Raw genomic sequence first — 1,024 nt, 5'->3', positions numbered from 1 at the left:
ACTGAATGAACTCCTAACAGTTTGATTGACAGAATCCATTGCACTTTTTTATAGAGTCTTGCTGCCATTCTGTAAACCCTTCTTCATCCCACATGATCTGACTGTAGCCTGCAGTGCCCATCTGAAAGAACTGGCCAGAAGAAGTAAGTGAAAGTAATTTTAAACAATGCAGAGTCATTTGTACACAGCTAAACATTTTAGCACACACATTTATTCTTAACTTTAAAAAAAAATCTTTTTAATCTGCTCTTCAGATTTCTTCAAGGTCACCAACATTGATGCATCCCATTTGGCTGAATATGCAAGACGATATTTGCCACCAGACTGGAAGCAGACAGGGAAAAACCTTGTTACATGGGACAACAACAACAGTCAGCATCCACCTTCAGACTGGTTTCAAGAATTCTGGAGGTTTCTCAACAGTCATTTTAATGAGTTAAGTCCTTTCACTGACATACCTCTAATACCAGTTAGTTCTCTGTCTGGCAGTCAGACTGTATCAGTAGCAAAACTACAGCAGAACACAACTCTGATCTTTCAGAAAAGTAAACAGCTGAATTTGCCAGACCGAATAGCTCAGCTGGTGAACAAAGTTGGTGGGACAGTGGTGAGAGGAAATGAGTGGCTCAGGCATGTAGACCTTGACTCGTATGTGCTGTGCCCATCTCCAAGGAGTGTTTTGAAGGTCCTGATGAATTTAGATTTCCAGCATCTTGTCACAGAACTCACATCCGCCTCTCACACAGCACGCGACGAACTGAAAGATTATCTCTCTTATCTGGATTCTCTCTCAAAAGCAGAGAAAGATTTTCTCTTGAAGTTGCCTTTGTTTCAAACCATGAAAGGATTCAGTGTTGCAGCTCAATCAAAACAAGCTGTGCTTCTGATCTCAGGCCTAACAGTACCAACAGAGCTCCCTGTGCCTGATTCCATAATCCAGTGTTCTACTGAGACTGACCGCAGACTGTTACAGCTGCTCAAAGTTCATCTCTTGGACACTGCCGAAGCAGCCAATGTTCTTGTT

The 1,024-nt window shown here is 42.1% G+C and overlaps 1 protein-coding gene across 1 annotated transcript; it reads left to right on the top strand.

Annotated features, from left to right (window-relative positions):
* Positions 1-54: 54 nt before the first annotated feature.
* Positions 55-1,015, top strand: LOC102212061 (sacsin-like; the record flags this gene model as incomplete). The annotated part of the gene is made up of 2 exons (XM_005756002.1): positions 55-143; positions 255-1,015. Coding segments are annotated over 2 exons (850 nt in total), but the record flags the coding sequence as incomplete, so codon positions are not given.
* Positions 1,016-1,024: the final 9 nt, after the last annotated feature.

Source organism: Pundamilia nyererei, unplaced genomic scaffold (genome assembly GCF_000239375.1).
Source record: "Pundamilia nyererei isolate P.nyererei 1_Seehausen unplaced genomic scaffold, PunNye1.0 scaffold07123, whole genome shotgun sequence".
NCBI lineage: Eukaryota > Metazoa > Chordata > Actinopteri > Cichliformes > Cichlidae > Pundamilia > Pundamilia nyererei.
The sequence above is the reverse complement of the archived record's forward strand: the minus strand, read 5'-3'. Positions and strand labels throughout refer to the sequence as shown.